This window comes from Phalaenopsis equestris, unplaced genomic scaffold, assembly GCF_001263595.1.
Source record: "Phalaenopsis equestris unplaced genomic scaffold, ASM126359v1 Scaffold000002, whole genome shotgun sequence".
Taxonomy (NCBI): domain Eukaryota; kingdom Viridiplantae; phylum Streptophyta; class Magnoliopsida; order Asparagales; family Orchidaceae; genus Phalaenopsis; species Phalaenopsis equestris.
The window spans coordinates 29,325,927-29,339,765 of NW_018164444.1; the positions used below are offsets into that span (position 1 = coordinate 29,325,927).

Here is a 13,839-nt window from a genome sequence, read left to right on the forward strand (position 1 = left end):
TAAAATAAAAAAAGAGAAAAATAAACGAAAAACAAGGGCAACCATTGTTTATCTACATATTTCAAGAAACAGTTGTGTGGTATGAAATGACTTGAATGTAGTTCCTGCAGTTGGTTTCCTGGGTTCTCCATATTAGACGAGGCTTGTTGGTATCCTTCACTGCTTTTTGGTTGTTTTCCTGTTCTGTATCTTTCCCTGTTTCATCTGGCAACATAATTTCTGATATCTTAAATTCTGTTTTCCATGCATTTATTGGGGTCAAATTCTGTAAATAGACGAGGCTTGTTGGCTTGCATAAGCTGAGGCTCATATGTGCAATGAGTGTCTGATTATTGGAAGACATGATGAGTGGGAGAGATGTTTTATTAATTTAATGTCAAGGAAGTACATTGGTTGCTTCAATTATTGGTTGCTGCAATTGCTATGCAGAAAAGGCGGTTAGGGACTGGAATAGCTGATATGTATTCATTTTATTTATGCACTATATATTTTCTTTTATCTGCTGATAGGTATCACGCATTTGAAATTAGAATTTTCAGCTAATCTCTACTGCAGTTCACATATAGAGAAAGTTTATAGCACCTGTATATATCAAACTTTGGGTGTTAGGTTTGTAAATACATTAGAATTTTGTGTTATATATGCAAATTTCCCTTTTTAAAATTGCAGTCATTTACCGGAACATGGAATGTCAATGAGTTCTCTATTTCAGTGCAAAAAGCTTGGTTTTTCGTTTAAGAAATGTATAATTGACAGGCATAGATTTGTTTGGCTTTCAAAATTTATTCTAAAAATGGTTCTCTTATTTTAATAGCAGTTTTGAGCTTATTTTATAATTAATGTGGATATATTGCTTTATGCTGGTTAATAGTTTCACCTCTTATATGGAACATGAAATGTAAATGAGTTCTCTGTTTCGGTGGTAAAAAGTTTGTCTTTTGGTTTAAGAAATGTATAATTGACAGGCATACATTGATAGGTTAAAGATTGATCTTTTCTTTTCACATGCAATGGCGGAGCAACTAGGATGGCCTATGCTTTTGAGTGTAACTGCTGCTTCCTTGTGCCATTGGTAGAAAACATTTGGGCATATCTAACTTTGGATGGAGTTAAGGCGAGTCTGAGCCACTGTTTTTTTTTTCATTTTCTTTTTACTTTTCTATATATCTTCAAGCAAACATTTTGGATGTTAAAGTGGTTTGATGGTTATCAGAAATTCGATTTGTTTGGCTTTCAGAATTTATTCTTAAAATGGTTCTCTTATTTTAATAGCAGCTTTGAGCTTATTTTATAATTAATGTGGATATATTGCTTTATGTTGGTTAATATCTTCACCTCTTATATGGTGGATAACGGTGGAGCAGTTGGACTGCCACATAAATTTGTTGTCGGTAACTGCTGCCTCCATATTTCGGTAAGTATATTTTCTGTATTTCCGCAATTTTTTGACTGATCTATTCTATTTTTATTCTATTTTTAATAACTGCAGGAAGCAGGAAGATGAGTTCCAAATATTCAGGGAAGTCCGAGAAAGTGATGTGTCGGTGCGGGCTACCGTCCTTGCTACTCATGTCACGCCAGACACATAGCTTCGGAAAGCAATTTTACAAGTGCCCGCGGTGGACACAACGACACGAGGACTGCAAATTCTTTAGGTGGGTCGACAGGGAGTATGTTTCTATGATAGCCGAACTGGACACCGCTGGTCAGAGTTCGTCGATATCAAAATTTCAAAACACCGCATCTGGTTCAGGTGCTTCCATTTCTACTGCATCTTAGTCAGACAGTTTTGCTCAGGATTATGGAGTGTCAGAGCCGGGCGTCATGGGTCGTGATTTGCTGCTAGATTTTAAAGTCACTGTTATAATTTTTATCTTTGTCATTTTGATGTGTTATTTTTTCTTTTTTTTGAGATCTCATTATAGTCCATATTAGTATGTGGACGTGTATTTTACTTTTAGATGCATAACTTTGCTCGTTTTATGTGATCAGATATATTTGTTTTGTCTTGTCTTAACATTTGATCTTTAATTTTGTTGATAAAATAATTAATTCTGCAACACAGATTATTAATTTAAATAAAAAAAAATTGAATAAGCTGTTTACAAAACACACGAACCAAACAACTCAACAGCTTATCCAGAACAAGGGCAGATCGGTCATCTCTCAAGAATCAGTTGTTCTCAAAACGCACTAACCAAACAGCCACAGCCAGACAGATTATCCAGATTATCCGGATCAGCTGTCCATTAGCAGATTATCAGGATAAGCTGCTTATCAGCAGAAGCTGGATAAACTGCAGCAACCCCAAACAGACCCTTAAATTTTTAACAATTCTAATAATTATTACAATAACTAAAAGCTCAAAATTGCCAAAAAAAACTTGCAAATTAACTTTAGCGTCGAATATCAAATATTTTATCTCGCATTCATTTAACAACTTAAAATAAAATAAACCAACTCCAGCAGCCGCAACTCTCCTCGAGTTGTCATTGTTATTCTCTTATGTTTTTTGTTTGACTGCCATGAATCTTTCGGCTGTCTACTTTATTTGTAACAATATTTGAAACGTTTATTATTATTATTTTGACATTTCTTACGCCATTCAACCCAAGCTTTATGAACCACTTATTTTTTATTGCTTTTGAACTATATAGCGTATGAAAATGTCAAATATTTATTTAGCTTTAGTGCATGATTTGAAGTGATAAACACCGTTATGCATCGAAATAAATGTGAGCATGTAGGATTTTTTTTTTTTTTTTTGGAACTATCTAGAAGCCTGGTAACAATTGAAATCTTGATGCGCCGAAGCAAACATTTTCAAAAAAATAATAGCAATAAATTTATTGATGAATCTCCAACATTCATGAAGATGTCAAAGCATTTGTTAAAAGGATTCATCTTTTGAGCGATTCTCTTACAAGTACAAAATTATAAAGCACACATTTTTTCTGAAGTGAATATTTGGCACTTTTTATTGTTCCCCTCACAATGGCGATTTTGACCAGATTTTAACCATTCCACGGTGGCCTTAGAATCTTAGCAGTCATACACCTCTCATATTCCTTGAACACACATGCACAATATATTTACATGCAATGAATGTATTGCCCTTCATTGATGAAAGCGTCACTGTATTGCCACCTACTCTGCAGCAAATTCTACATTGAATAGTTATATATATATAAATCCATAGCTTTTTAATTATTGTTTTGTCCTTCATAATTAGTTACGAGGAATATGAACTTTGGTTGAGGCTTGCAGATGTTTATTTGTTGGTTCTTTTAAATATAAAGAGGTCCAGATAAGTTTTTCTCAGTGATGTAACATCATGCGACTTAAGTTAGCCCAATTGGAGCTGGGGCGTGTTGAATTTCAGTAATATTTTCGATCTGCCGGCATTCATGTTTCAGAATTATGATCAGTAAATGCAGCAGATATGGTGTTAATGAATGCTGTGTCAGTTGGTATGAAATACATGAATGCTCCTGGGTCTATTATTTACAAGTTGGCATTTAGTGCCGGGGATTGCTAAAGCACATCTTGGAAATTTTCTTTCGGAAAGAATTGATTTTTGCCATTTATTGTTATTTTTATCTTTTATATATATATATATATATATATATATATATAATTTGGTGTGTTGAAGAGTTTGATTTTCATTCCATTTGACGAGCAAACTAACTGCACCTGTTTACATACATACCACCCAATTCTTATATATTCATACATCAATCCCCCAAACTTTAATTTTTATGTTTAACGTGCATTTCAGCTTTTAGAAGTCAGTTTGAGTAACATGAATGTGAACAAAAAGAAGGATTAGGTGTTAGATATGTAAATTCTTTGGCATTGGTAGGTATATATGTAAATGATTATCATTGACTAAATTTAATTTTTAGTGATTCAAGTAAGTGCTGCACGTGGATAGTAAAGCCTGATTTGAATCCTTTTTTTTAATAATAATAATAATTATTATTATTATTTATTTTGATATTGAACACTAAAGATTGCCCTTAATTAAGCTATTGTTGACTTTAATAATTAAATGATCTTAAAAACCTGAAGAAGAGGTAGGTAGCTTGTTGTCATTGGGGCATTAGGGGGGTGTGAATTGAGTCTAGCAATTAATTTAGCAAATAAAATAATAATATTATTATAAAATTTTAAAATTATAAATAATATGAGCTATTCCAAAATAGATAATTAGAAGTAATTATTTTTTTTATTTTTGAATTTTTTTATTTTTATTTTTTAGAAATGAAGTTCTAAATTTAAATATTAATAATTTTTTTAAAATAAGCTGGCTTAGAGTTAAGTTGGGGTTGGTTTGGGTTTTGTTTTCAGGAGTCATGTCTCAGTTCCACAGCAAAACTCGCACCAGAAAATGGATTCTACATTCAATTTAAATGGTAAATTCAGATAGAAGCTTGTGTATGCTTAGCTTTTAATTGGAGAGTTAAAGCAACGTAGATGGGCTGCATTAACGCCATTTATTCGCTAGCCTGCTGTTAAATGAATGTCGACTTACTAGTCCGGATGTTTCAATGTTAGCATGATAAATTATAATCTTCCATTTTAGTTTTTTTGCCTTTTATTTTAAATATATTTTACCATCATGTTCCTATGTTTTTTACAGATTTAATGCCCAGCGTTTAAATTTTGCCTACATTCCATTACACCTGTGCCTGAATAGGTATATTATGCTTTAAAAGCTACTGTGTTATGGAAGTTTTGGGCGGTATAAATGTAAAAAAATAATATTGAGGTGGTAGATATGCAAATAGATAAGAGTTTAGGGTTGTATGTATGCATGCAAATGCCCCTTCACTTATTTATATTCGGGAGCAATGCTGACGTCAATTTGCATTTATGCAAAATGCCGTCATTCAATGCTGGACTTCTTCCGACAGTTCAATTCTTAAGACTTTATTGGCCTTACAGTTTTCAATATGGATGGTTCGGGTAACCTCCGGTGAACCAAACGCTACCCATATCTCATTCAATTAAACTTATAAATACATGTATTGGGACCAGTAGTTATTTCTCAAGATTTAGGGGTGAGGTATATTTTGCTATTTATCACTTAATTCCTAAAAGAAGTGAACATTTATATCTTTACCCCATTTGAATCTTACACGTATATTTGTTGTTGTTTGCACATTGTTATTGATGCTTCATTTATTATCAAAATGAAAGTTGTCTAATGAATATGAATTAACATGATTTTTGGATCTAGATGTATTCAAATGCTTGCCTCAAATATCATGTATAAAGATGTTTACAAGTTACAACACATGGATTAGTCTAAATTGTTTTAAATTAGGCATTCCAAATTTATTCAAGGCTAGTCTGAGCATGCATTTTGGCATAATGAATTTTGAGTTCATCAATATATATTGTTAATATAAAATCAAATTATCTTAATGAATAAGTATGTAATTAAGGGAAATTTGTAGGCATTTTATTTTAGATTCAATTCACCTTAAGGATGTTTGGATTAAGGACGATTTAGTATAGATGTATATTATCAGTTGTTCTTTAGTAATTGATGCTAAGAATTATTATTGTGTGTCATCGATTGATGTCAATTAGTATTGCTTATTTTATTAGACTCCTCTATTGATGCCAATAATTATTGTTGCTCGTCTTTGATTGATGTTGACATTTAAGATAGCCCATTTGATTGATATTGATCCTCATCATTTATTATTTTTTTGTTACAATCATTTACTATTGATAGCGTTCACACCATCTATCGTCAACTCCTAATAACCTTTATAGTTCTGATAATTACAATCTTTAATATTTGTGGTGAAATTATTTTTAATTGTGCTAAAGCTTTATGCTTTATGTTTTTTTTTTTCTTTTTGAGTTTTTCATTTAAAAAATATTGATAATTTGTGCATTGTGAATTATTTTTTCTTATTTGTGTTAAGTTTTCATACACCATTTAGACAATAAAATATCTATTTAGTATTGCGAAAATTCTAAGATATAATAGTTTGATGGTATTTCTGAGAACTCACATCCCTTTTTTTGTTGTTGCATTGATCATCAGATCCTCCTATGAAAAACAAGTACAATGCGTATAAAAAGAAGCTTCCATCTCAAATGCTCATGACATGAGGAATTATTCATTTAACCATGTATGTCAATTTTTTTGTCTTTTGCCATTGTGATATAAGTAATCATTCTCAATAAAGCCTATTGGTTTGCCCCTAAAATGTTGCATTCTTACAATAGGTGAGTCTGAAAATTTGATCTTTTAACCTCTTTGTGAAGTCACAAGTTCATGCTATCATGATGAACATATGTTAGAGTCCGCCTCTTTTAGGATTGACCACACATTGGGGTTGGCTAAATCTAAAATACTAGTGTAATACTTCTTACACCTAAAATGCATGTCTTTTTTAATGACCTGATAATGATATCCCTCGCATTGTTAGTTCTTTTCATCTTGTGCAGCCTAGCCAACTCATAATACTTTGATAATAAACACAAAATTGACTTAACCTTGCTTTACAAATACCCCTCTTGATGTCTTTCGAAATAAACTCCTAAATATTATCTTAGAAGAATTCTTATATGGGAATATCAATTAGCTTCCTCAGTGCTGTTATATCTAGGAATTTTTACCTTTTCTTGGTATGATCTTCTAGTGTCTGATGGCTTTTATTTTATTTTTTTCAGTTCAACACAGGCTTTTGATTGCCTTGCAGATTCGAAGATTTCATTGTTTAAATAATCAAATGCCACATCAAAGGTAATATACCACCTCATAAGGTAGAAATACAACTTTACGATAGGTTCGATTACTTAAACTAAGAAATATTTGATATTTTGAGTGTCTACGATTTAAATCGCCAAATCTTTCCTCTATCTAATCTGAAGATAATATAGGGTTTAGATTAAGAAGGGCAAACACTTATAGTTAATTACATCTTATGTAACCAAAATTATTTAAGAATGCTCTCGATTATAGCTTATGATAATATTCTCAAGAAATTTCTAAGTTTAGGTGTTTTCGATTGGAGATTGGATTTCTGTTGTGAAAAACGACGACAATAAAACGAAAAATGAAACAAAAAAAATTGCACGTAGAAAAGCACTAGAGCGACACACATATTTATGTGGTTTGGCAAATTTGTCTACGTCCACGGAGCTGCAGAGGATTTTACTACTTCGAGGAATTACGCCGTCAAGCGCCTCAATATTTACAAGAAAATCTATATTTTCTTCTCTCCCTTTGTTTCTCTTAGCTCTCAAGAGGACTTGGTTTGGTCTTGCTTGGTTTGGCCTTGCTTGGTTTGACTTCTCCTTTAAATCAAAAGAGGTTATTTATAGAAGCCATGAGAGCGGTTGGTGGGATGTGGTAGGTGAGCAGTGTCTGGGGAAGTAGGTGAGCGGTAGGTGTCTTGATTAGGAGATTAATTAAATTGTGGTGGATCGAGTCTCCACATTACCTAACAATTTTCAAATGGGAAAGACTCAGAAGTTGAATAGTTATTAATGGAACCCAAATGAAGAAGTAGTATGAGACATTTAAGGATACCGAAGAGACCTCGGTGATGTCCCAAACTATTCTATTATTTGGCATTTGATGTTTTTGAAGAAAAATTCAATGTTTCATCAAATAGCTTTCCACATAACCATACAACCACTTGCTCCATGTATGGATGGCCTACCCTATTAGGTTATGTTTTAGCTCAATATTTTTTCTAGATTTTGTTAGTTGCTATGATTATTTCCTAATATATTCTAGACATGGTTTTTTTCATTTTTGATCTCCAATAGAGCATTTGGTGAAGATTTTCTATTGTTTTTTTTTCAAGTTGCTATTCTAGGAATATGTACTATTTCCATTGAAGGTTGAAGTAATGATCCAAGAGGAATAACATGATTGAAGTACTTAGGGGATATTCACTTTAATATCTAGCTAGTTATTGTGCCTTAAAACTTCACCAATATATATATATATATATATTATATATATATTCATTCATTCATCAAAATTCTTAAGACAAAAGTATTTTTTGAGCGGGAAATTTTACCTTACAAAAAGAGTCAAATAATAAATAAACTACCAAAAAAACTAATTTAATCAAAGATACATTTTTTATCTCAAAATACTAAAGTATTTGGGCTAGAAACTTTCATAAGTGCCTTTAATATTATACAAACTATAGTTTTTGATGAACTGATTATTGAGATAGCATAGTTCATCAAGCTAATTCCAATGATATCAAGAACACTCTTAACATAATTGAAAGTCCTTGAGACTTTCATGGGGTCAATTGTTCTTTGAGTTTTACATGTTTATAATTAAAATGAATATATTGATGACGGAATTTAATAAGTTTAAGACGGCTCAATTTAGAGTTTATTAAACTATTAATATATTAGAATTTTATAAAATAATAAAAAGGTTTTTTTTTTTAGAACTAATTAATGTACTGGCTGGATTTTTAGCAAAAATAATTATAATGCACCGTCCATAATTTTCAAATAAAATTGTTCTTATATATTTGGTCAATGAACCTTTAATGGAGAGTACTCAAATTCAAGGAATTTAGAATTGTGTATTATTTGCATCTCCAACTAGTCAGCTTTAAGATTTGATATATCCATATTAAATAGAAAGAATAAGGAATGCATGCATACTGTTGAATCCTGTTAGGATGTAAGGTTCATATCATCTGTAGGCCCATACAACCCAGGAGAAACTTATATAAGTGAAAGGAGATGAAGAAGGTGCTCTCCAACTAGGAATTCTCCATATCCCAAATGATTTTCCCTCAAGTTCGAAGGTGGAGATGATCTAATCTTTTCTTGAAAAAGAGAGAGAGAGAGAGAGAGAGAGAGAGAGATCACCCGATTGATCCTCCTAAGAAGATCTCCCCCTTTCTCATTATATAAAGAGAAAAGAATATAAAATCATGAACTGTAAAGTCTAAAATCTATTTGCAATGTCTTGCTGAAAACATCTTGATGCAGATCTCAGAAGATTTCATAAATGATGATGGTTTATGTGTCAATTCCTTCAATGATGATCCTTGTTTCGGCTATTTGTCAATCTTGATGACCATTGGCTGAGGTGAACTCCGCAAACAAGTTAAAGGAGAATCACAACTCTTGAGAAAGTAATGTTAGCACTTCAATCTCGCAAGTCAATCCATTAAGTTGATCCAACATATAAGTTTAATGGATCTGGCGAGATAAGTAATAGTTCTCATTATTGGTTCTGAACCATATGGTCCTTCAGATATTCGTTAGTCGAGAATTGTTCCAAGAAAACTCATATATTCTATCATGGGCCCATCGAGCCAAGTATCCCTAAACACATACATACCACTTAATTCTTATGTATTTACATATCTAACACCAAAACCTCAATTTTTACATATATGTCATTCTACTTATACATGAAAAGGTATATTTCAATTTTTAAAGGTTAAAATAGCTGTTTTTTTTATGTGATAAGAAAGATTTGGGTGGTATAAATGTAGATAGTAAATATTTTTGTGTTATATATGTAAATAAACAGGAATTGGTGGTACATATGTATATTCCCTATAAAATAAACTCAATAACGTTGTAAATATCATTGCACACCATGATTATAGCTATAAATGATATATTCCATCCCATAATTTGGAGGAAATATATTCAAATATAAAATTATTTTCTTGGATCGACAGGAATATGCTATATATAAGACGAATAAAAAATAGTTAAAAATTATCATTTAAATATTTTTAAAAAATGTCTTATAATACAACGGAGGAATTATTTAAATTCAAAGTCCATGCATTAAAACCTCCATACGTCCAATCATTCCAAAGGACTGGACTTCATGACCCCTTTTTTTTTTTTTTTTTTTTTTTTTTTTTTTTTTTTGGGGTAATTAATGGCTTGATCCATCCTCATGTACCTAACTATTCGAGGACCGCCCTTACTATCGAGAAACTGGTCAGAAGATGATTCTAACCCGTGACCTGAGGAAGCTTTCGACCTTCAAAAATGCTAGTCTACCAACAGGTCACGACTGGCGACACAACTGTGCTTCATAATTTAAATCAATATCTATTAGAATAAAATTATTTGATTTATTTTGAGCAAAATATAATATGTGAACAAACAATTAAATTTTTTATTATATTTGTTTCAAAACAAATTTAATGATTTAAATTTATTTACATATCCAACACCAAAACTTTTTTTATATTTATACCACCCAAATATTTCACGTCACATCAAAATTATCACCTCTTTGAGTTAGGTTAGGTGGCATGTTTGTAAAAATTAAAGTGTTAGTAACGTAAATACATAAGAATTGAGTGGTATGTATGTAAAATCTTCATTTAAATTTGTATATAAAAGCATAATCTCATCATAATATCTGGAAGGAGCATGGCAGTGAATGGGGGGATGGTATGAGGTCAAGCTTGTTTGGTTTAATTTGAAAATGAATATTTAATTTCTGTTGACTTTAAATTGTTTCAGAATCATTTTATTTCAAGGGGATTTGAAGCTTATATGTGACAGCCAGTCAAAATTGAAATTAATTTTGAATTAAATATGAGTTAAGAGTGGTGCTGTGAGGCCCCATTTGGTGTTCCAACTTGGAAATTTTGCACTGTAGTATACTGAAATTTATAATATTTCATTATTTGCTTGACTTTAATAAGAAATTAATATTAACTTTAAATTTTACAATTTTTTTTGGTCAAAAAATAATGTTTTAATTCGCATTTAAAATGAGTGAAAATAATATATTTTCTTTTTCGTTTACAAGGAATGGCCAGAGGTTACTATATGAGCCTCCAACCAGTGCTAGTGTGCCTAACAATTCGAGTACCACCTCTTTAAGTCTAACTGTGTCAGAGGGGTCAGAGGGGTCTTATACCGTGGATGTCAACCAACAGGCTGAGGTATGCGGTACACACACACACAGAGATATATGTATGTACGTGTAATTCTTCCTCTCTTTTTCTCTCAAAAACTAACTTATAAATTTAAAGAAAGATTACAAAGCCCAAGAGGCCATAACTAAGAAGACTTACTTATCAAAAATAATAAAAAAATAAATAAATAAGAAAAAAAAAGGTATTTCTGCTATAGATTTTTTATTTTTTTGAAATTATGAGATTTTTTAATTGAAATCTCTCCATGGCTTTGCTGTATTGGATTTGAAGCCCTCATGACACATTAAGAATTATAAATGTAGGAGGAAATGAGGAACTGCTGATGGTACAATTTTCTAGCACACCCACCAACCAACCTAAAAAATAATTAATTGTTAATAAATAAATAAATCAGCACACACACACATTAATAGCACATCCTACAAAGGAAGCTGATGATAGTCGTAATGTAGCTTTCACTACAACATTTAATAGTGCCTGTCAAGATGAGTAATAATGCTTCATAAATAGAAATGGACATTATTAAGCCCTAAATGCACTTTTCATACACAATTTAATGCCTCATGTGACATGTCCTATTTTTTTTCTCAAAATATGAAATAGTTTTATATTAACATTTTATTTATTTATAGTGAGAGAGAGAGAGAGAGAGAGAGAGAGGGAGGGAGAGAAGAGAGAGGGGGTAGAGAGCACCTAATTGACTTCCTGATTATCATTAGTAGAGCTAAATATGATTAGCTATATAGATATCATTATTGTTTGTAAGATATGAGATTGATAACACCTTGGCATAAATATCGTGCAATGAATGAAGGTTGGGGATTCTTCACTTTATTTTACATTGAACCAAAACAACTCCAAAGTACTATATATATATATATATATTGGGGCATTTATAAGATACAAACCACACATTCTTTTGTATTTATATTTCAAACACCTAAACTCATATTTACATACATGACAATCTAATGTTTAACATCACAAAAAAAAAATAAAATAAAATAAATCCACCATTGCAATATTTTTAAAATTGAAAGCTGCTTTTAAGGCATTTGTGTGCATACCACACAGTTCTTAAATATTTATATATCTAACACCAAAACATTCATATTTACATGCATGTTACTCAAATATTTAACATCATATAAAAGTTAACACTATCATTAACTTTTTAAATGTGAAATATACATTTTTTTTCATAGATTTCTACATTAAAGAGTTATAAGTGTAAATATTAAACTTTTGGTGTTAGATATGTAAATACATGAGAGTTGTGTGGTATGTGTGTAAATTACCCTACACTTTTGCATGCATAGGCTTATGAAACCAAGGGGTTGAAAGTGTAAATATTAACTTTGGGTGGCTATACATGCAAATACATAAAAATTGTGTCATGTATTTAAAATTCCCTTTTTTTGGGGTTTTAGGTGAATTTATTCAGAATTGACTTGTTTAAGTTTGATTTTATTTACTTTATTGGAATTTCTTATCAATATATATTGTGAATGATTGACATCATGAAGCCTTTGTCAAGAAATATTTTATCTATTAAATATTTAATTTGTCAATATATATCTTTTTATTTCTGAAATTCATTTTTTCAATATTTTTTTTAGTAATATATGTTAGAAAATTCATGTTTCAACTTTATACACAAATTACAAAAGAAAAGTACATAATAGCCAAGATCTTTTAAATTCATGATTTTTACATATGTAAAAATAAAGCGACGCATACCTGTATTCATGATGAACAAATTTGATCTTGAAGAGATGGAGTTTCTCTCTCTAATCCCTTAAAACTTTCTGTACTTTCTGATGGAGAGAAATGTACGAGGTGTGTTGGGTAGAGAGAGGACCCATTCTCAAATTCATGCTCTATTTATCCACCATCCATCAAGGGGGTTACTAACCAATAGGATTTATGATAATTTAATAAATTAATTGATTTTTATTAATAAAATCAATGACATAAGTTAGTAACATTTATTTATTTTAGGGTTATACAGTTACAAAAATAAATATCATAAGTTATCATAAATTATGACATAAGTTATGAGTTAAGAAAATAAATAACTTAAGTTATCAAAATAAATATCATAAGTTGTCATAATTTATGACATAAGTTATGAGTTATGAAAATTAATAACTTAAGTTATCAAAAATAAATCTCATAAGTTATTAAAATAAATGTGAGTCATAAATAAAAATATAACATTCTCCCACTTGGCTCACTTAATTTTAATAGTGCATTACATACTACAAGATAAATCCTTCTTTATATTGGTTAAATCATAAATTATTTAATAAGTATAAAATTAATATGAATCATGGCGGTTGTGCATCAATTTATCGACACAGTCCCTTCCATATATCACAATATCAATTACATACTTAGCATAATGAGAATTAACATCATGATCTCATAATGTCTATTAAAAGACAAATCTTGTTGAAACATCATGCAACATAAAGTGTACACTAACGATAAAAACAAGATTTATAAATATCAGAAACAAGAAAAATTGGGCCCAAAATGTCAAAATATAAAGAGCATAAAACTAATAAAGGGTTTTGGTAATGCCCATTCTCACGACATGTTCGTTAAATGTCTTCGGTGACAATCCTTTTGTCAAAGGATCTGCAATCATGAGATTGGTGATAATATGCTCAATTGACACCCTATGTTTCTGAACTTCTTCCTTAACGGCAAGATATTTTAATTCCATGTGTTTAGCACCTTTGGAATACTTGTCGTTTTTGGAAAAGAAGACTGCCGCGGAGTTATCACAATAAATTTTCAACGGCTTGGCAATACTGTCGACAATTCCAAGTCCTGAAATAAAATTCCGCAGCCATAAACCCTGAATTGTAGCTTCGAAGTAAGCCACAAATTCAGCTTTCAT

The 13,839-nt window shown here is 30.9% G+C and overlaps 1 protein-coding gene across 1 annotated transcript in view; it reads right to left on the minus strand.

The window, feature by feature from the left end:
• LOC110038524 (protein TRIGALACTOSYLDIACYLGLYCEROL 1, chloroplastic) overlaps positions 1-13,839 on the minus strand; it is a 25,277-nt gene extending 11,438 nt beyond the window's left edge. Inside the window, exon 1 of the mRNA XM_020743426.1 lies at positions 13,528-13,839. Coding sequence (XP_020599085.1) covers positions 13,528-13,839 — 312 coding nt within the window. The remainder of the gene's footprint in view (positions 1-13,527) is intronic.